The sequence below is a fragment of the Dendrobates tinctorius genome, unplaced genomic scaffold (genome assembly GCF_039654945.1).
Source record: "Dendrobates tinctorius isolate UK_male_01 unplaced genomic scaffold, ASM3965494v1 ptg000139l, whole genome shotgun sequence".
Classification (NCBI taxonomy): Eukaryota; Metazoa; Chordata; class Amphibia; order Anura; family Dendrobatidae; genus Dendrobates; species Dendrobates tinctorius.
The window spans coordinates 1,596,465-1,618,197 of NW_027361807.1; the positions used below are offsets into that span (position 1 = coordinate 1,596,465).

General features: G+C 44.3%; 1 protein-coding gene across 1 annotated transcript; it reads left to right on the forward strand.

Moving 5' to 3' along the window:
• The first annotated feature begins 493 nt into the window (after window positions 1–493).
• Window positions 494–11,768, forward strand: FAF2 (Fas associated factor family member 2). Its single transcript, XM_073545067.1, has 11 exons — window positions 494–645; window positions 5,944–6,012; window positions 6,117–6,251; window positions 6,339–6,415; window positions 6,505–6,643; window positions 8,345–8,430; window positions 8,507–8,598; window positions 8,687–8,864; window positions 9,440–9,611; window positions 10,367–10,510; window positions 10,652–11,768. Exons 1-11 carry the CDS (start codon window positions 550–552, stop codon window positions 10,832–10,834), a joined length of 1,371 nt encoding a protein of 456 aa, XP_073401168.1. The 5' UTR covers window positions 494–549; the 3' UTR covers window positions 10,835–11,768.
• The last annotated feature ends 9,965 nt before the right edge of the window (window positions 11,769–21,733 follow it).

The following is a 21,733-nucleotide window of genomic DNA, read 5'->3' on the forward strand; positions in this document are numbered from 1 at the left end:
AGGGGCAATGTAGTTATCCGAGGGGCTAGAGTAGGGGCAATGTAGTTATCCGAGGGGCTAGAGTAGGGGCACTGTAGTTATCCGAGAGGGGCTAGAGTAGGGGCACTGTAGTTATCCGAGGGGGCATTGTAGGGGCAATGTAGTTATCCAAGAGGGGCTAGAGTAGGGGCAATGTAGTTATCCGAGGGGCTAGAGTAGGGGCAATGTAGTTATCCGAGGGGCTAGAGTAGGGGCACTGTAGTTATCCGAGGGGGCATTGTAGGGGCAATGTAGTTATCCATGAGGGGCCATTGTAGTTATCCCAGAAGGGGCCATTGTATGGGCACTGTAGTTGGCCCTGAGGGGGAATGGAGCTGGCAATTACTTCGGCTGTGGGCAGTAATAGTTTTTACATACAGAACCCGCTTTTAGTCACAAAAGACTAGAGAGCCCACACGCAGTGACTACAGTTTTGGTCGGTACTAGCTCTTACAGCCGGGGCAAGATGGCCGCCGCACGCCGGAACTCCATCCCAGGATGCCCACGAATGCCGTTCGTAATTTCCGGTGAATGGGAGTGACGGGTCAGAAGGCGGAGGGGAAGATGGCGGCGCCGGAGGAGCGGGAGTTGAGCCAGGAGCAGACCGAGAAGCTGCTGCAGTTTCAGGTAGACGGCTGTGCGGGAGGTCGGAGCCTCAGTGTGTGCGGGCCCACCATGTGTGGGGCTGGACGGGACAGTCCGCAATGGCGGCAGCGGCCTGGCCTGCTTTGTATGGAGTGTGCAGGGATGAGTTGTAGGATGCAGGAGGGGGCAGCGCCGCGGTTTCCCGGCCGTGGTGGCCATACCGTTGGGACGTTACTCGGTGACCAAGAGGCGGCCGGTCCGCACAGGTGAGGAGGGTCCCTGCCCCCATCATTAACATCAGCAGCCCGGACACGAAGGTGATAACGTGCAGCCGTGGAGGAAAGATGGCTGACCACATGTGGCTGCTCCGGCGCTGTATTGGTGTTGCCAGCACCAAGCTACCCAGTAGAGTCGGCGATTTCTCTGGATCACCAGGTGTCGGAGTATAGGAATTCACGTGCTCTCCTGTGGTTATTGTGATCAGACGCCTTTTGCAGCAGATCTGACTCTCTGAATTGCTGTCGAACTTACAGAGATAAGACTTGTTCTATAACGTTCTAGACATGAGCGCTTACATCACCACAGCGACCATTAGGGGTCTTTGTAGCACTGAAAAAATGAAGATTCCTGTACAGGAGTGGGCGTTATGCACCTTTTCATCCTTTCACCTCCTCTTCTTAAGTGGTCACTCCACTCCAATCTAGAAAAGACCCCGAGCTGTTTGATCTCTAACCCTCTGCTTTTTGGGTACACTGGGGGTCTCCCTAACAGCAGGTGTCACTGACTCCAGGTATATTGTGATAGTATGTGTCAATATGCTGCTCGTTAAGGGGTTAAAGACTGTAGCATTACAGTATATTTACGTTGCAGGCATATCAGACTGATAATCTGGCAGGTCCAGTAGTTCAGGACTACCCGTGTTCTATGCTGCCACGGGACAGTGCCGCTCCATGATGGCCACATTAGTTTACCTGTGTCCCTCGGGGGTTGAGTGAGGCTTGTATTGTGTTACTCATGCAGAAGCCATAGGCTGGCCATATGCCAGGCTCTATAAGAAGCCATAAGCTGGCCCTATACCTGGCTCTATGAGAAGCCATAAACTGGCCATATACCTGGCTCTATGGGAAGCCATTAGTTGGCCATATACCTGGCTCTATGGGAAGCCACAAGCTGGCCATGTACCTGGCTCTATGGGAAGCCATAAGCTGGCCATATACCTGGCTCTATGAGAAGCCATAAACTGGCCATATACCTGGCTCTATGGGAAGCCATTAGTTGGCCATGTACCTGGCTCTATGGGAAGCCACAAGCTGGCCATGTACCTGGCTCTATGGGAAGCCACAAGCTGGCCATGTACCTGGCTCTGTGGGAAGCCACATGCTGGCCATGTACCTGGCTCTGTGGGAAGCCACATGCTGGCCATGTACCTGGCTCTGTGGGAAGCCACATGCTGGCCATGTACCTGGCTCTGTGGGAAGCCACATGCTGGCCATGTACCTGGCTCTGTGGGAAGCCACATGCTGGCCATGTACCTGGCTCTGTGGGAAGCCACATGCTGGCCATGTACCTGGCTCTGTGGGAAGCCACAAGCTGGCCATGTACCTGGCTCTGTGGGAAGCCACAAGCTGGCCATGTACCTGGCTCTGTGGGAAGCCACAAGCTGGCCATGTACCTGGCTCTGTGGGAAGCCACAAGCTGGCCATGTACCTGGCTCTGTGGGAAGCCACAAGCTGGCCATGTACCTGGCTCTGTGGGAAGCCACAAGCTGGCCATGTACCTGGCTCTGTGGGAAGCCACAAGCTGGCCATGTACCTGGCTCTGTGGGAAGCCACAAGCTGGCCATGTACCTGGCTCTGTGGGAAGCCACAAGCTGGCCATGTACCTGGCTCTGTGGGAAGCCACAAGCTGGCCATGTACCTGGCTCTGTGGGAAGCCACAAGCTGGCCATGTACCTGGCTCTGTGGGAAGCCACAAGCTGGCCATGTACCTGGCTCTGTGGGAAGCCACAAGCTGGCCATGTACCTGGCTCTGTGGGAAGCCACAAGCTGGCCATGTACCTGGCTCTGTGGGAAGCCACAAGCTGGCCATGTACCTGGCTCTGTGGGAAGCCACACGCTGGCCATGTACCTGGCTCTGTGGGAAGCCACACGCTGGCCATGTACCTGGCTCTGTGGGAAGCCACACGCTGGCCATGTACCTGGCTCTGTGGGAAGCCACACGCTGGCCATGTACCTGGCTCTGTGGGAAGCCACACGCTGGCCATGTACCTGGCTCTGTGGGAAGCCACACGCTGGCTATGTACCTGGCTCTGTGGGAAGCCACACGCTGGCCATGTACCTGGCTCTGTGGGAAGCCACACGCTGGCCATGTACCTGGCTCTGTGGGAAGCCACACGCTGGCCATGTACCTGGCTCTGTGGGAAGCCACACGCTGGCCATGTACCTGGCTCTGTGGGAAGCCACAAGCTGGCCATGTACCTGGCTCTGTGGGAAGCCACAAGCTGGCCATGTACCTGGCTCTATGGGCCGGACACTGATCTGCATTAGAATCTGCCTCCAATAATGTGTAATGGCCGCTCTCTGCAGAGCTGCAGCTGCTAGGGTGTTGGTAATCTGAAAAAAAGGGAAGCTTAACAGATCCAAGATAAAATCAATAAATCTTTATTATAAATATTAAAAATTCAATAACCTACTTGTACTAACGGGATGTTGAACACTAGCAGAGTGAAGCCTGGGCAGGTATATTATTCATCAACACATTATATAGATCACAGGCAAACTTAAATGCAAGAGCAAAGTCGTGCAAAGTAGATCACTACGGTTATATACATAGTACTAAAGGGTACATAAAGTCATCTAGGGGGGAAATCTTTAAGCCTTCAACCTAGTGATCAGAAGCAGCATCTTAATGGAAAAGTGCTTGTGCATGGAAGTAAATGTAAGCCCAGAGCAGCAAGTCAATGTCAAAATTGGATAAATATGCAAAACACTATATAAAGCAAGAAGTACAGAGAGCAACTATCATATTATATGCTGTATGCATGTACCTATAATAAAGTGCCATAGTGCAAAAAATGGGTTCCCAAGAACCAGTGCATCAGCCCTATTGTGTGCCGTAAATGCAGAGTAAATTGTAACCAGTACAAAAAGTATCCATCCAAATAAAGTGCTTGTGCTAGACAAGTCAATCAAGTGGGAGAAGATTATACTAAGTTAGCAATGGTTTGTAAGCAAACCATTGCATGAAGGCTCTGTGAAAAGTAAAAATTGAATACCTGGGTAGATGAGACCGCGGCAAGGTCCCCGACGCGAGTTTCACAGTCGCTTCTTCCTGTGGAGGGAGGAAGGTGTAATTTCAGTTCTGCTGAAGAATTATAAGAAAATATGGATTTCTTTGGAATAAGACATTAGATCACAGATATCAAGGTTTCATTTTGAGATTCCTATAACTTGCATGCTCATATAGGAACCTTGAAACTACTGGCAGATTCCCTTTAAAACGGGTGCATGATTGTGAGTATAGAATTAGCTTAATAACTTCTGGGGTGGCCACTCTTTGGTCCTGCTCAATTAGGCACATTTTGATTGTAGACCAAAGCTTACACCTCAGAGATCCCACCCCCATGCTTTAAACTGCAGCTGTGTTTGCACAGCCTCATGTGTAAATGAACATGTGTGGGGGAGCTCATTTTCCTTGCATCATCTAAAGACCAATGTAATGAAGATTATCTGGTGACTGATGAGATCCTATGGAAAGGGTGAACCATTGTATGCTAAGTGGTCCCAATATATCCCCCCAACTGCCCTTCTACAGTTGAGGCTTTCCCCAGCTCAGCAGTGCTTGCATTTCTCCAGTGTTTGCTGTCATTCATAGCTTTGCTCACATGCAGTATTGTTTTGTTTTTATTTTTTGTTCTGCAACTAAAACCTACTCTCTTTGCAATAAAAACACTGGTTTGAAAACTATTATTTTGTGATATTTTTGCAGCATTTTTGACCCATTTTTCGGCATGTGGGTTACATACCGTATGTGCTATGTCTCCACTACTTTAGTAAAGTTAGTTTTATTCACCGAAAGGGCACACAACAAATGTTTGTTGCATTTTTTTTTTGCAGTGTTTTTATATTATTGCTTTCTACAGGTGAAAAACACTGTGAAAATGCTGAAAGAATTGACCTGCTGCATATTTTTAAAAAAGTTGCATTTTACAACCAGCAGTGTAGGGAAAAAAAACCTGTGAATGCGATTTCTGAAATTTCATAGCTTTTACTGGTGCTGTAAAAAGCAACTTTTAATGTGCATAAAAAACCCAAACCACTGCATGTGGACATAGCCCAAACTGTTTTAGGGAACTCCCATCTCCAAGAACCTATGCCAATAAGTAGTAGGTGTAGTAATATTAGAAATGTAGTATAGTTCTTCTGATTAGCTTTGTCTTTCCTCATGTACAGGGCATTGCAGAAGCTTAAGGCCCTGTTACACACAATGATATTGTGAACGATGTTGTTGCAACGGCACCAGTTTGGTGACGTTGCAGCGATGTCGAAACAACATCGTTGCGTGTGACATGTAGCAACGATCAGTTGGCTGATCGTTAATCGTTGCCTAATGGTCTGAGCCATAATTCTATCGTTGGTCTCCTGCTGGGCAGAACACATTGCTGCGTGTGACAGCGAGAGACCAACGGTCAGCGACGCTGGGAGCTGGTATCCAAGGTAAACAGCGGGATACCAGCTTGCTTGCTGGTGAGTCTGTCTGTGACAGCTCACCAACGATCAGCTAACTATGTCCCAGCGATCTCATCCACGTCGGATCGTTGGTGGGATCACTGGGACATTGAAGCGTGTAACGGGGCCCTTAGGTATCCATGATTGGGATCACTGATAGTGGCAGATAGGTGTTAGAGGTTGTAACCCTGGATACCTAAGCTCCTGCACATGAGGAAAAAGACATAGCGAATGAGAAGAACTATACTACATAACTGGAGGTATTTGCTAATAATATTATTATTATACCTACTACATATTGGGATCGGAACTTGGAATTGGGAATACCCTTTAACTCCTTGGTCATTTTTCAGTTGTTTAAATTCTGGACACAGTTAAAGGGGATGTATAGATCATTGGAGGTCTGACCCTTGACCATCAGCAGAATGACACCTTTATATCCCTGATACAAAATATAGTGGCAGTGTGCCCCTTCAGGCGTAAAAAAATTCCCCATTTTGTCACTGGGCAGGTCCCAGCGGTCAGACACCCACTGGTTAGACCACAATCTACTTGCTTTCACTGGAAAACCCCTCTAAATTAGCACATTTCTCCTATATTTCCCTTTGTGCAGGACTTGACAGGAATAGAATCGATGGACCAATGTCGCCAAACCCTGCAACAGCACAACTGGAATATAGAGGTACATATGCTTTACCTGGGTGGTAATGGCAGCTAACGCTGCATCTCTGGTCTTGGCTTTACCTTCCGGTTTGTCATTCCTTAGTGTCGCTTCTATTTATTTAGGCGGCTGTTCAGGACAGACTGAATGAGCAGGAAGGAGTCCCCAGTGTCTTTAACACCACCCCCAGCCGGCCACTGCAAGTGAACACTGCAGACCACAGAGTATACAGTTATGTGGTGTCCAGGCCACAGCCCAGGGTGAGGAACCAACATTTTCTTGCTGTCATGAGCAGGTTTATGTACTCGTGTGTGTGACACCATATAACACTGTCATTTCTTGCCCAGGGGCTTCTAGGTTGGGGTTACTACCTGATCATGCTTCCATTCCGCATCACATACTATACGCTGCTTGATATATTTAGGTAAGTGATTGGCATTCTCGTTGCTTAACTTTTAGGAGTTGGGAACTTTTGCACAAGATCCGTCTTAAATTTTTTTTTTTTTTTTTTAGGTTTGCTCTCCGTTTCATTCGTCCAGACCCACGCAGCAGAGTCACTGATCCAGTTGGTGACATAATCTCCTTTATACAGATATTTGAAGAAAAATATGGCAGAACACACCCAGTGTTTTACCAGGGGACCTATAGTCAGGTAACATACATGGCTGCTTATTGAAATACACTTGGTCATTATAAATCTGTAGTGTATCTTGCGTTCTAGAACATCTGATATTGAGGCTATGTACCCACGTTGCAGAGATGCTGCGGAAATTTCCGCAACATTTCCGCAACTCCTGCCGCGGGAAAAACACATGGAATTCGCATGCGTTTTTCCCACGGAAAACAAGCATTTTTTGCATGCGGAATTCAAGCACATTCCAAGTGATTTGAAGCATCGTTTGGAATGTGATTGACAGGTTGGTCACACTAGTCAAACATAGTGTTTGATTAGTGTGACCAACTTTTTACTATTGAGGCTGCCTATGCAGCTTCAATAGTAAAAGAATGTTAAAAATAATAAAAAAGTAATATTCTCACCTTCCGGAGTCCTGTGCAGCGTCCCCAGGCCTCAGCGATGCTCCCTTTCCCAGCGATGCCTTGCGCCAATGACCTTTGTCGTAGCAGTCTCGCGAGACCGCTACGTCATCACAGGTCCTTGCCGCAAAGCATCGCTGGAAACGGGAGTTGGCGGGAGCATCACTGAGGCCTGGGGATGCGGCGTGGGCCGCCAGAAGGTAAGTATAACCCGATTTTTTTTATTTTTTAATCATTTTTTTTTTTACAGGGATATGGTATCCAGGGCCTGGAGGACAGTCTCCTCTCCTTCAGACCGTGAGTACCATCTACACATGAGCTGCTCACTTTGCGCATGGTGGGCATAGCCACATGCGGAAAGTAAGCGGATCTCATGCATTCCTATGTGTGCAGAATCGCGGCAGTTCCGCAAAAATGAGCCGTCTGCATTTTTTTTCCGCTATGCGATTCCGCCGTGGGAAAAAACGCAGCATTAGCACAGCATGTCCGGAATGCCATAGGAATGCATGGGGTGCGTTCTGTATGCATTTTCGCAGCGTTTTCGCTGCAAAAACACATACAAACCACAACGTGGGTACACAGCCTGAGACCTGCTCTCTTGAGTGCCCTGCATAGCTCCTTCGCACTTTTGATGTAGCTTTAGGAGGAGGACCAAGTGCTTAGTTCATATCAGAGACGTTATATCTCGGTGGTATGAGTTAACATTACGCTGATTATACTGGGCCACAGCATAAATCTACACAGAGCCTCCGTCACATGTTTTACCATATTGTAAGAAGAATAGTTTCATTTTGTGCTATTTTTTTTTTTTTCCATCAAAGTGACTGACTGCACTGTAAACATGTGATCTGTTCAACAGTTTCCATTTTGTAATGGTGTGGTTTCTAGTATAGGATGCAGGCAGACAACCATATAAATCAGGCCACAATGTATGGCCTGGCCAACGGCTCTCCCGTCCTGTGTATGACATCTTCAGAGCCAGTCTTTGCATTGCTGTCCGATCTCAGTCTGGCTGACTGCATCCTTAGGGGAAGCATCCACTATCTGGGGTCCCACTTTGCTGTATGGTTTTTTTTTTGAAAGAGGACAAGCAGTTTCCTGAACGTGATATGCATTGACCTTTTTCAGAAGAGAATCACATCCGACTTGCTTGTCGTCTTTCAATTTTCTGTGGATGCCTCATTATTTCGTGCACTGGAAATAACGCAACTTCCGGATTTCCAGACTCCTGTGCTTTTTATTCATGCATCTTCACCAGGTGTGACTCCATTGATAGACTGGTTTCCATTTAATTGCTGCATATTGTTTCTTTTTGCAGGCACTTAATGATGCTAAACAGGAGCTGCGCTTCTTATTAGTATATCTGCATGGGGAAGATCACCAGGACTCTGATGAATTTTGCAGGCGAGTGCAATACTAGTTTCATACATCCATTGTCTCTGGACATTTTGTCCTCATAGTTGGTATTTTTCTCCCATAGGAACACGCTCTGTACATCCGAAGTCACTCAGTTTGTCAATAGTAGAATGCTGTTTTGGGCTTGCTCTACCAACAAGCCGGAGGGGTTCAGAGGTGAATTTCGTGCTTTAGGTAAATGGGGGAGATGTAGCATAGCATGTATTGTAATACTAAGAAGCATCCTGTTTTGCGGTGTGTTCAGTTTCACAGGCTTTACGTGAGAACACGTACCCATTCCTTGCCATGATAATGCTGAAGGATCGCCGAATGACTGTTGTTGGGAGACTGGAAGGGTTAATTCAGCCACAGGACTTAATAAATCAGCTGACATTCATAATGGAGGCCAACCAGACGTATTTGGTGTCTGAGCGACTGGAACGGTGAGTTACTGATAGGACAGGGATGTGCTAATATCAAAGACATCAGAATAAATATTGGTAATGGCTACGGCCAAATTAGTGTGCAATATTTTCTGTTTTCTCATTAATATAGCAGCATTTGAAGGGTTAAGCCCACCTCAGCCTTCCATGGCCAATACAGGAATAACTGGAAATGGGTATCAGCCACCAGATTTTGGGGTTAAAATAGAGAGCCAAGGACAGTTGTGCTGCATAATACTATGGAAATGGTCAGGGGGTACATACAGGGGTGGGTGTAACTCCTCGCTGTGCTACGCTCTTTCCATGCCAGGAACTAGAAGCAGTGTCTATGAAAGGCAGAGAAGGGAATAACCCTTTAATGGACCAGGTCTCATACATATTAGCACAGTCTGGCTAATACAGATGGATACAAACCCAAACATATGAGTATTGAAGATTTCTCTAGGAATCTAGTGTTATAAAGATGGCAAAAAAAGTGGTAGTGTGGTAACTTTTTTTTTTTTTTTTTGCTGATGTGTAAGGTTTCTTTTTGAATAGATTAAGCCATAGTTTGGACCTTTTTGTGTCATTTTCAGGGAGGAGAGGAACCAGACACAGGTACTGAGACAACAGCAGGACGAGGCTTATCTGGCATCTCTGCGAGCTGACCAAGAGAAGGAACGCAAGAGAAGAGAGAAACAGGAGCAGAAGAGACGAGAGGAGGAGGAAGTGCAGCTTCGACTTCAGGCAGAGGAAAGAAAGAAAAGGGTAAGAGTCAACTTACAAATTAACCACATTTCTTGTTAGACAGGCACACTTTTTTCAGCCACTTGTCTCAGTCGAGATTTCTGACAATGCGCCCTGTTGCCAGCTTATTACTGCAGATCTAAGCCGACAACTGGGCCCCCTTTGTGAGTGTGCTCATTTTACAGTGTACAGCGTGCAAGGTGATGGTAAGAACATAAGGTCATCAGGTTTCTCTGAGCTGCTGCTTGGGCAGTGGACTAGTTACTTGTACTTGGTGAACAATCAGTATGTCCCAGCGTCCACCTGCCAAAACTGTAAGTGATTCTGTATAGTCAGTGATCGGGCCTTTGACACACAGTAACTTTCCTGCATCTGAAATGAATGTCACTGATGGCTGTTCATGATAGGGGGCAGAGGCTGCTGCAGTGACCCCAGCCTCTGCCACCTGATTGCGCTTTGCTTGAATATCCCAGCATGCATTTGGATACATAGTGTAATTGGGGAACAGTGGGAATTTTTTTAAAGCAAGTATATTAGAAAATATCTTCGATTATGGCATCAAATAAATAGGGATTTGGAATGAAATTAACTTTGCCTTTACACCATTCCTTTAGAGCCTGCATATAAAGGGTGCAATGTACAAACCCAAGCTGATCTACTCCTGTGACATCTCACATTACAGAGAATAGTTTGACACACATGCAGTATGGAAATAAATAGAAGTCCATGTTCAGTTGCACAGTGTGACCCAACACCAAATGTACCTTCTTTAACAGAACCTTCAAGAAGAGAAGGAACGTAGGTCGGAGGGTTTGCCTGCAGAACCCATGTCGGACCATCCTGACAGCCTGAAAATAATTTTCAAGATGCCAAATGACACCAGAGTGGAGCGAAGGTTCCTCTTCACACAGTCTCTTTCAGTAAGTTGCCATGTCTAATAAGACTTTGTTCCATAACCACAAATAATACCGGGCATCTGAGATTTCTATTGGTGCAAAACACTAAATTGTTGTTTCCCAGCCTTAAGAGCTCATATTTCCTTTTTTTTTTTTTCTTTTTAGGTTATTCATGATTTTCTCTTCTCTTTGAAAGAGGCTCCAGAACATTTCCAGATAGTGGCAAATTTTCCCCGGAGGGTGTTGCCATGCCTTCCCACTGAGGAAGTCCCAGTGCCTCCAACTCTCCAAGAGGCTGGACTTAGCCGATCACAGCTTCTCTTTGTACAGGATCTTACGGACGAATGAAAAAAATTCTACTTTTTATTTCCCTAAGTTTTTTGGGAAAGAAAATGGAAAAAAAATAGTAAAATACAAAAAAAAAAAAAAAAAGCAGGTAGGGGAGAATGAGACACCAATGTTCATTAAAACATTATTTTTTGGTTTTAAATAACTGTTGCTACTGACTTTGGATCTCGGCATTTTTGCCCAGGTAAGGGTGGGAAGGTAGCATGTAGCAGTGAATTGTTTTTCCCCATTGGAAGGGGACGAAGGCCAGGTAACTGGGAACCTAAGATTGAAAGCTGATGTTAAAGAGTTCAGTTTGGTGTGTTCACAAGGTATAAACTTTTCCACGTGCAGGAGAGGTCTGCAGAGCATGGCCTTGCATTCTTCACTATGGCAAAAAAAGAACAGTCTCTACAGAGTTGACAACCACACCAGTTCTTCTGATGGGTTTTGTGGTGTCACGCGTTATTTTGTTTGAGGAACAAGAGGAAAGTACTTTCCTTATTGTATAAAGTTTTTATTTTTTTTTATTTTTACCCTTTCTTCCCTCATTGTTTTCTTAAAAAAAGAAAAGACCAAAGGAGAGCGATCGGCAGCTGTCTCTGACACACAGATTTTCAGTGGAACCAATATTTGAATAGTATGTGCAAGGGATTTGGCTTTGAGTTTGAAGGGGTCATGGTACTTGCCAATGCCCTGTAGTGTAACAAAGGCAATATATAGCGACTGGTTTCCCTGCTTAGATGCCTTCTTGTCACTAGCATACTGTATGTTCCAACTGGTCTATATTCCAGATTATAATTTATTCCAGTTATAAATTAAAAACATTTTAGAGTTTGTGTGTTAACTGTTTATGTTGAATACCACTGAGGACAGTGACAACCAGTTCATGTGATTCTTATCGCTAAGCATGTTCCAGCTCATTAAAGGGGATCTGTTGTGGTTTATTTTTTAATTTAGTTTCTTGCTTAATTTAACTGGTTCTTTCACTCATGCTAACACTGACCCTGCTGCCGTGAGGGCCTTCCACACAACAGTCCTGCTTTTCTTGCAGACTATTTGGACAAAATAGAGGTATGTCTGCTTTAACAGTGAGCATCGAACTGTCTCAGAAAATAGCAAGATCTGCTTTTTTCGAAGGAAAAAAAAATGCGGCTGCAGGAAGTCCATGATGGGTTGGAGATGAGCAATTCATTTCATGCTGCCTTTGTCCTCCGTGACAGCTGGTCTTCACTTCTGTGCTGGAATCCTGGGCACCTTTTTCCAATAACCAGGGGCTGCAATATCACAATGTTGAGAGCAGTCCTGTGGAGTCGGTGCTCATTTTGGAGGAGTTGGAGTCGGTATAAAATGGACCGACTCCTAAAATATATAATAAATTGGGTACAGTAGTTCAATGCAGAATGTGCTGAATATTTTTTCATAGGAATTTGGGAAAGTTATGAAATGTCCTATAAATGGCTGTTCTAGTCCTGATCTAAGGCTACATTCACACACAGCGTTTTTCCTGCGTTTTTTGAGGATACGTTTTTCAGTTGCAAAAGCAGATCAGCTTTTTAAAAAACGGCATCACCTGAAAGGTTTTTGAGCTCATAGATAATTTCAATAGCAAAAGCAGACTAGAAATCTGCTGTATCTATATATCCATATCTGTCTATCCATATATCTGTACCAGAAAAAATGAAAGCCGGATAGCACACAGACTAACACTCTTTTTTTTTTTTATAGCACCAGTCAGGTACACCTCATAGCTGCCCAAAAGGACGCCCAGGACAGGCATTGCTTGTCTTCAGTAACACATCAACATCAATTGATAGTTGGAATAAATAGACTGCATTCATCACCACATCTTAAGGTGCAGACTTTATTTTCAAGTGTAGGGGTGTGCAGTATGAGGTTCTGCAGCAGCTGAGGCGTGCAGTATGAAATTCTGCAGAACAATGAGGTTCTGCCCCCCCAGGTTTGATCCTGGCTACGCCCATAGTGTGAATGTAGACTGAGGATCTAGGCTTTATCTTAGCAGAGATAAGTCATAGTGTGTGTATATATAAACTGTGTTCCAAATTATTATGCAAAAAGAGTTCAGGAGTGATAAGGTTAGAAATTTTTTGTTTGTCATTTAAACTCATTGATGGTGATGTGGGTCAGGGCTCTTTATATCACTGAAAGCAATTGCAGATACCTGTGCAAATTAGTTTGGCAGGTGTGTCCAAATAAAGGCAAGACTACTTAAGAAGGCTGTTCCACATTATTAAGCAGCCTACATTTTTTGCCAAAATGGGAAAGAAAAAGGTTGTGTCGGCTGCTGAGAAGCAACAAATTGTGGAGTATTTAGGTCAAGGCATGACTACAATCAACATTGCCAAGACACTTCATCGTGATCATCGCACAATCAAGAAGTATGTAGCTGATTCCCAGCACACACGTGTGCGTGCTGATAAGGAAAAATTGAGGACTCTTTCCAACAGGCAATTGCGTCAGGTTAAAAGAGCAGCTGCAAAAATGCTTTGTCATAGCAGCAGACAAGTTTTTGAAGCTGCTGGTGCCTCCAACGTGCCCTGAACAACAAGATGCAGGGTCCTTCAGAGGTTTGCAGCTGTGCGTAAGCCGTGCTGTCGACCACCTCTATCCACTGCACTCAAGCAGAAACTGCTCCAGTGGGCCAAACGATACATGAAGACTGACTTCCAAACTGTTTTGTTCACCGATGAGTGCCGTGCAACGCTCGATGGTCCAGATGGATGGAGTGGAGGATGGCTGGTTGATGGACACCCCATGAAAACACGGCTAAGGTGCCAACAAGGAGGAGGTGGAGTAATGTTTTGGGCTGGAATCATGGGGAGAGAGATTGTCAGCCCCTTTAGGATCCCTGAAGGGGAAAAGATGAACTCCATAATCTATGTGGAGTTTCTAAAACAGCACTTCCTGCCATGGTTCAAGAGGAAGAACTGTGCTTTCCGCAGCAAGATCATTTTCATGCATGATAATGCACCATCTCATGCTGCAAATAACACATCTGCATCTCTGGCTGCTATGGGCATAAAAGAGGACAAACTTATGGTGTGGCCACCATCTTCCCCAGACCTCAACTCCATTGAGAACCTCTAGAGCATCATAAAAAGGAGTGTCTATGATGGCGGGAGGCAGTTCACATCTAAGCAACAGCTCTGGGAGGGTATTCTGTCCACATGCAAAACAATTGAAGCACAAACTATCCAAAAACTGACAAATTCAATGGACAAGAGAGTTCAGAAGCTTCTTTCGAACAAGGGGTCCTATGTGGAAATGTAACATCACCTAGAATAAAGTTTTGACCTGAAAACTGTTTGATTTCGTTTTGTACTAAGCTGATAATGCTTATAATTTCACCATTGACCATTTTTTTGTTCAAAATAAAAAGCTTGAAAACTCTGCTGTGCATAATAATTTGGAACATGCATTTTGAGTTTATTATTTTTAAAAATATACTGTTTTCATAGGCAGTTTGTTCAAAAACATTGCAATTATACTAGAATAGTACAGTGCCTACAAGTAGTATTCAACCCCCTGCAGATTTAGCAGGTTCGATAAGATGCAAATAAGTTAGAGCCTTCAAACTTCACACAAGAGCAGGATTTATTAACAGATGCATAAATCTTATAAACCAAAAAGTTATGTTGCTCAGTTAAATTTTAAGAAATTTTAAACATACAAGTGTGGGTCAATTATTATTCAACCCCTAGGTTTAATATTTTGTGGAATAACCCTTGTTTGCAATTACAGCTAATAATCGTCTTTTATAAGACCTGATCAGGCCGGCACAGGTCTCTGGAGTTATCTTGGCCCACTCCTCCATGCAGATCTTCTCCAAGTTATCTAGGTTCTTTGGGTGTCTCATGTGGACTTTAATCTTGAGCTCCTTCCACAAGTTTTCAATTGGGTTAAGGTCAGGAGACAGACTAGGCCACTCCAACACCTTGATTTTTTGCCTCTTGAACCAGGCCTTGGTTTTCTTGGCTGTGTGCTTTGGGTCGTTGTCTTGTTGGAAGATGAAATGACGACCCATCTTAAGATCCTTGATGGAGGAGCGGAGGTTCTTGGCCAAAATCTCCAGGTAGGCCGTGCTATCCATCTTGCCATGGATGCGGACCAGATGGCCAGGCCCCTTGGCTGAGAAACAGCCCCACAGCATGATGCTGCCACCACCATGCTTGACTGTAGGGATGGTATTCTTGGGGTCGTATGCAGTGCCATCCAGTCTCCAAACGTCACGTGTGTGGTTGGCACCAAAGATCTCGATCTTGGTCTCATCAGACCAGAGAACCTTGAACCAGTCTGTCTCAGAGTCCTCCAAGTGATCATGAGCAAACTGTAGACGAGTCTTGACATGACGCTTTGAAAGTAAAGGTACCTTACGGGCTCGTCTGGAACGGAGACCATTGCGGTGGAGTACGTTACTTATGGTATTGACTGAAACCAATGTCCCCACTGCCATGAGATCTTCCCGGAGCTCCTTCCTTGTTGTCCTTGGGTTAGCCTTGACTCTTCGGACAAGCCTGGCCTCGGCACGGGAGGAAACTTTCAAAGGCTGTCCAGGCCGTGGAAGGCTAACAGTAGTTCCATAAGCCTTGCACTTCCGGATGATGCTCCCAACAGTGGAGACAGGTAGGCCCAACTCCTTGGAAAGGGTTTTGTACCCCTTGCCAGCCTTGTGACCCTCCACGATCTTGTCTCTGATGGCCTTGGAATGCTCCTTTGTCTTTCCCATGTTGACCATGTATGAGTGCTGTTCACAAGTTTGGGGAGGGTCTTAAATAGTCAGAAAAGGCTGGAAAAAGAGATAATTAATCCAAACATGTGAAGCTCATTGTTCTTTGTGCCTGAAATACTTCTTAATACTTTAGGGGAACCAAACAGAATTCTGGTGGTTTGAGGGGTTGAATAATAAATGACCCTCTGAATAAACTTTTCACAATTTAAAAAAAAAATTAAAGAAATAACATTCTTTTTTGCTGCAGTGCATTTCACACTTCCAGGCTGATCTACAGTCCAAATGTCACAATGCCAAGTTAATTCCGAATGTGTAAACCTGCTAAATCTGCAGGGGGTTGAATACTACTTGTAGGCACTGTAGATGACTGGAAAATAACAATGACTGCAATTCATATAGGTAATTTAGAGAAAATGAGATATTTTTTGCATAATAATTTGGAACACAGTGTACACAGTACAGACCAAAAGTTTGGACACACCTCAATCAAAGCGTTTTCTTTATTTTCATGACTGAAAATTGTAGATTCACTCTGAAGGCATCAAAACTATGAATTAACACATGTGGAATTATATAATTGACAAAAAAGTGTGAAACAACTGAAAATACTGTATGTCTTATATTCTAGGTTCTTCAAAGTAGCCACCTTTTGCTTTGATTTCTGCTTTGCACACTCTTGGTATTCTCTTGATGAGCTTCAAGAGGTAGTCACCGGAAATGGTTTTCACTTCACAGGTGTGCCCTGTCAGGTTTAGTAAGTGGGATTTCTTGCCTTATAAATGAGGTTGGGACTGTCAGTTGTGTTGTGCTGAAGTCTGGTGGATACACAGGTGATAGTCCTACTGAATAGACTGTTAGAATTTGTATTATGGCAAGAAAAAAGCAGCTGAGTAAAGAAAAACGAATGGCCATCATTACTTTAAGAAATGAAGGTCAGTCAGTCTGAAAAATTGGGAAAACTTTGAAAGTGTCCCCAAGTGCAGTGGCAAAAAACATCAAGCGCTACAAAGAAACTGGCTCATATGAGGACCGCCCCAGGAAAGGAAGACCAAGAGTCACCTCTGCTGCGGAGGATAAGTTCATCTGAGTCACCAGCCTCAGAAATCGCAGGTTAACAGCAGCTCAGATTAGAGACCAGGTCAATGCCACACAGAGTTCTAGCAGCAGACACATCTCTACAACAACTGTTAAGAGGAGACTTTGTGCAGCAGGCCTTCATGGTAAAATAGCTGCTAGGAAACCACTGCTAAGGACAGGCAACAAGCAGAAGAGACTTGTTTGGGCTAAAGAACACAAGGAATGGACATTAGACCAGTGGAAATCTGTGCTTTGGTCTGATGAGTCCAAATTTGAGTTCTTTGGTTCCAACCACCATATCTTTGTGCGATGCAGAAAAGGTGAACGGATGGACTCTACATGCCTGGCGCCCACCGTGAAGCATGGAGGAGGAGGTGAGATGTTGTGGGTGTGCTTTGCTGGTGACACTGTTGGGGATTCAAAATTGAAGGCATACTGAACCAGCATGGCTACCACAGCATATTGCAGCGGCATGCTATTCCATCCGGTTTGTGTTTAGTTGGACCATCATTTATTTTTCAACATGACAATGACCTCAAACACACCTCCAGGCTGTGTAAGGGCTATTTGACCAAGAAGGAGAGTGATGGGGTGCTACGCCAGATGACCTGGCCTCCACAGACACCAGACCTGAACCCAATGATGGTTTGGGATGAGCTGGACCGCAGAGTGAAGGCAAAAGGGCCAACAAGTGCTAAGCATCTCTGGGAACTCCTTCAAGACTGTTGGAAGACCATTTCCAGTGACTACCTCTTGAAGCTCATGAAGAGAATGCCAAGAGTGTGCAAAGCAGTAATCAAAGCAAAAGGTGGCTACTTTGAAGAACCTAGAATATAAGACATATTTTCAGTTGTTTCACACTTTTTTTGTTAATTATATAATTCCACATGTGTTAATTCATAGTTTTGATGCCTTCAGAGTGAATCTACAATTTTCATAGTCAAGAAAATAAAGAAAACTCTTTGAATGAGAAGGTGTGTCCAAACTTTGGTCTGTACCGTATGTATGTAATCGATATTATACAGTGTATTACATATTTACAATTTATTAGTTTTTTTGTGTTCTAAAGTTGTATTCCAATAAATAGATATTATGTTCTATCTAAATATCTTGATTATTGGATTATAGAAATGATTAAATGTCCGGACCAGGGCAGAGTCTAAAATTTCCCAAATATCGTGTAATATACATGTACATTACCACTTCACATTTCCTACTGGCCTCTACTAGGCAGCTATTCCAGTGATTTGCTGTTATCTACCAAGTAATGTATGCCAATGCTATGGTCGGCACATGCTTAACCTTGGGATAAGGGGGATCTTAAACATAGTGGCATTCAGGTAAGTTATATTTTATGGTCCCTAATCTGCTGCATTGGTGTATGTTAGAGCTGTCAGCATTTCCTCACTTATATGCACTACCTGTTACACTAATTGTGAAATCCAAGAGGGTGGTGTGCATATTCTGTTGTGCATTTAGGGGGTTTGTACAACATACCTGGAGACAACTCCAAATGGTTGGAGAGTGCACAGAATTTTACGTAATTGACCAAGCAGCCTCCAAAAAGCTATCATTCATTTGAGCTTAAACGTGCCCTATATCTGGGATTTCCGTTTTCTGAATGGTTCTTCATTCACAGTCAGTATTCAAAGTTTGTTGTCTTTTTAGAGTGATTTGTGCAAATTTATGATCAGGGAACAGATAATGGCAGACAGTTGTTATCATGGCTAGGATCCTGATTTGTCAGTTCAACCCAAAAAGTCCAATGCCTCAATTAAAACTCCAGAGAAACATTAAGATCTGGCACACTTGATGGCTGTTTGAAAAGTCCTACTATATGACAAGTGTAAGGGTATAAGTATACAGAGTATTTTTTTTTTAACTGGCTTTTTGGATCTGAAACTTCTTTAATCTGGAGTATCTACTCCAAAAACGCAGCAAAAAAACACTAAGCACATACCCATACACTTGTTTCTGAATCTGGGACAAAGCTGATTATGTTACAGCAATAAATACCGAACTGGTGGCGGATGCAAGTCAGTTGGAATAGTCAGTAAATAGCAACAAGAGGTTCTATTGTTAAAATGTAACTTTTAATAGCAATGTTTTAAAATAAGGATATACCCACAATAATGACCAAGGACACAGAGTATTTCAAAGTGTAACAGAGAAGCTGTAAAGTGTAATCCTAATACCTCTGTCAATAGTAAATTGCAATCTCACAGACAAGTTGTAATTCATGGGTCCACATCAGCACAGATGCCCGATTGACCCTAGTACTCCCTGTCGTGCCCTGTGTAGTGACTGTCGCCCTCACTAAGGCAGTACCTAAGTGTAATACTACACCTTATGTCCCCAAAAAGAATGTTGGGAGGGTTTTCTTTTTGGGGACAATAGGAAGAGGTCTGGCGCCTGCGCACTGCAGTATTCTGCCCTGCCCTCAACAGGGCAGAGCAGTGCGCCTGCTCCACGACAGGAAGGAAAGGACGGCATAGTATGAAGATGGGAGGCGCCAGACCGCGACACCCATCGGACCGGACTGCGCCCCCCACCCCGTGAGTATAATCTAACTTTTTTCTTTCAGGTTACATCGGGGCCTTATCTACAGCATTACAGAGTGCTGTAGATAAGCCCCTGATGTCGGTGCCGGCAGCTCATAGTCGAAAAAAGGGGTGACGGATTCCCTTTAAGGTGGCTCCATGTTTTACAACAACTGCATTGGGTGATATTGCAACAATTTACTATTGGCACAGGTATTAGAATTGCACATTATAGCTTCTACAGTGTGGGCCATTTATATGGATACACCTGGGCTGCTATGGTCACCCCCCATTTTGAAAGTTTCCCCCCTCCCATATCCTAATGTGCCACAAACAGGAAGTTGATATCACCAACCATTCCCATTTTATTTAGGTGTATCCATATACATGGCCCACCCAAGTGTGTCAATATAAATGGCCCACCCTGTATATTATTATTATTTATAAAGCACCATTGATTCCATGGGGCTGCACATGAGAAATGGTTACATACAAATTGCATATATACTTTACAGTAAACAAACTAACAATGACTGGTACAGAGGGAAGAGGACTCTGTCCTTGCGGGCTTATATTCTACAGGATGGTTGGGAAGGAGACAGTAGGTAGGGGGGGGGGTTGCAGCAGCTCCGGTGTTAGTGAGGCGGTAGCTCCGGTAGTGGTGAGGAGGCACGGGGTCATTGCAGGCTGTAAGCTTTCCTGAAGAGGTGGGTTTTCAGGTTCCGTCTGAAGGATCCTAATGTGGTTGATAGTCGGATGTGTTGGGGCAAAGAATGCCAGAGGATGGAGGATATTCTAGAGAAATCTTGGAGGCGGTTGGGTGAGGAGCGAATAAGTGTGGAGGAGAGGAGATTACGTGAGGGAAGATGTCGGGAGATTAGTTCAAAGATACAGTGCCCTGGAACTTTTCAACCTTTTCCCACATATCATGCTTCAAACATAAAGATACCAAATGTAAATTTTTGGTGAAGAATCAACAAGTGGGACACAATTGTGAAGTTGAACAAAATGAATTGGTTATTTTAAATTTTTGTGGAAGTTCAAAAACTGAAAAGCGGGGCGTGCAATATTATTCGGCTACTTTACTTTCAGTGCAGAAAACTCACTCCAGAAGCTCACTGTGGTTCTCTGAATGATCCATTGTCCTAAATGACAAATGATTATAAATATAATCCACCTGTGTGTAATTATGTCTCCATATAAATGCACTTGCTCTGTGATAGTCTCAGGGTTCTGTTTGACGCACAGAGAGCATCATGAAGACCAAGGAACACAACAGGGAGGTCTGTGATACTGTTGTGGAGAAGTTTAAAGCCGGATTTGGATACAAAATGATTTCCAAAACTTTAAACATCCCAAGGAGCACTGTGCAAGTGATCATATTGAAATGGAAGGAGTATCATACAGCTGCAAATGTACCATGACCCGGCCGTCCCTCTAAACTTTCATCTCAAACAAGGAGAAGACTGATCAAAGATGCAGCCAAGAGGCCCATGATCACTCTGGGTGAACTGCAGAGATCAACAGCTGAGGTGGGACAGTCTGTCCAGAGGACAACAATCAGTCGTACACTGCACAAATCTGGCTTTTATGGAAGAGTGGCAAGAAGAAAGCTGTTTCTCAAAGATATCCATAAAGAGTGTTGTTTAAAGTTTGCAACAAGCCACCTGGGAGACACACCAAACGTGGAAGAAGGTGCTCTGGTCAGATGAAACCAAAATCGAACTTTTTGGCAAAAATGCCAAGCGATATGCTTGGCGTAAAGGCAACACAGCTCATCACCTTGAACACACCATCCCCACTGTCAAACGTGGTGAAGCATCATGGTTTGGGCCTGCTTTTCTTCAGTAGGGACTGGGAAGATGGATGGAGCCAAATACAGAACCATTCTTGAAGAAAATCTGTTGGGAGTCTGCAAAAGACCTGAGACTGGGACAGAGATTTGTCTTCCAAAAAGACGATCCCAAACATAAAACAAAATCTACAATGGAATGGTTCACAAATAAACGTATCCGGGTTTTAGAATGGCCAAGTCAAAGTCCAGACCTGAATCCAATCGAGAATCTGTGGAAAGAGCTGAAAACTGCTGTTCACAAATGATCTCCATCAAACCTCACTGAGCTTGAGCTGTTTGCCAAAGAATGGGCAAGAATTTCAGTCTCTCAATGTAAAAAACTGATAGAGACATACCCCAAGCGACTTGCAGCTGTAATCACAGCAAAAGGTGGCACAACAAAGTATTAAGTTAAAGGGGCCGAATAATATTGCACACCCCACTTTTCAGTTTTTGAATTTCCACGAAAAATTAAACTGACCAATAAATTTCATTCAACTTCACAAATGTGTACCACTTGTTGATTCTTCACCAAAAATTTACATTTGATATCTTTATGTTTTAAGCAAGATATGTGGGAAAAGGTTGAAAAGTTCCAGGGGGCCGAATACTTTCACAAGGCATTGTATATGGAGGAGACAGGTTATAGATGGCTTTGTAGGTCAGTATTAGTAATTTGAATTGAATACGCTGAGGGAATGGGAGCCAGTGAAGGGGAG